Here is a 742-nt window from a genome sequence, read left to right on the forward strand (position 1 = left end):
AAATATCCGAAAGAAAGTGGATGTAAGTAAAACAGAATCTGAAAACACTGCATTGTTTTAAATTAGGAATGCTTTACTTTGCCTGATTTATACAACATATTTTTTGCCTCTGACTTTAGATGTTTTGACAATGTAAGTTATGGGTGTTGTCCTTAAAGTTTTCTCTAATGTTTCAGTTCTGCAGTTATGTTCCTGCTGCATTATTCCTAATAAAATCGCTGGGGTTACATGCAAGAGTGAAGCAACTAGAACAGTGCTTCAGAATCACAGGATTGTGCTTTAGGATTAACCCAGTCTTCTAAGGAGCTTAATTTCATTTTAAGCCTGCATAATTATTCCCATGGACTTAAAATCAGATACCTGCTAAAGCATCTTCTAGAATACATATTTTCTGTTGTTATTAATGAAATGCATATAATTGAGAGGATAGATCTAAATCGTGTCATATTGTATTGATTTTAAAATTCCTTGAAGAAACAGGATGCATAGCATATGGGGGAGGAATTGCCTTAACTTACTTTTGCAGAAGACATGAGAGGGTGAATTGAAGATTAAAGCTCAGCAACTGAAGGAAGGCAAGATGTTGTATTCAGCTATGTGGCAAAAATCTTCATGTATTTTTTCAGAATATTACCTGACTGATAGGGCAGGGGAAAAGTAAGCAAATCAAAGATGGGAGGACATGCATAATAATAAACTGGTAACAGGGAAGAAGTGGAGCATGTATGGAAGTATATGCAGA

At 35.0% G+C, this 742-nt stretch overlaps 1 protein-coding gene across 1 annotated transcript in view; it reads left to right on the top strand.

Moving 5' to 3' along the window:
- Positions 1-742, top strand: part of LOC104542629 (methylcrotonoyl-CoA carboxylase beta chain, mitochondrial-like) — a gene marked incomplete at both ends in the record, with an annotated part of 7,512 nt that overhangs the window by 104 nt on the left and 6,666 nt on the right. The window contains 1 exon segment of the mRNA XM_010186998.1: positions 1-22. This exon segment is cut by the window's left edge and continues 21 nt beyond it. Coding sequence (XP_010185300.1) covers positions 1-22 — 22 coding nt within the window.

This window comes from Mesitornis unicolor, unplaced genomic scaffold, assembly GCF_000695765.1.
Source record: "Mesitornis unicolor isolate BGI_N332 unplaced genomic scaffold, ASM69576v1 scaffold31136, whole genome shotgun sequence".
NCBI lineage: Eukaryota > Metazoa > Chordata > Aves > Mesitornithiformes > Mesitornithidae > Mesitornis > Mesitornis unicolor.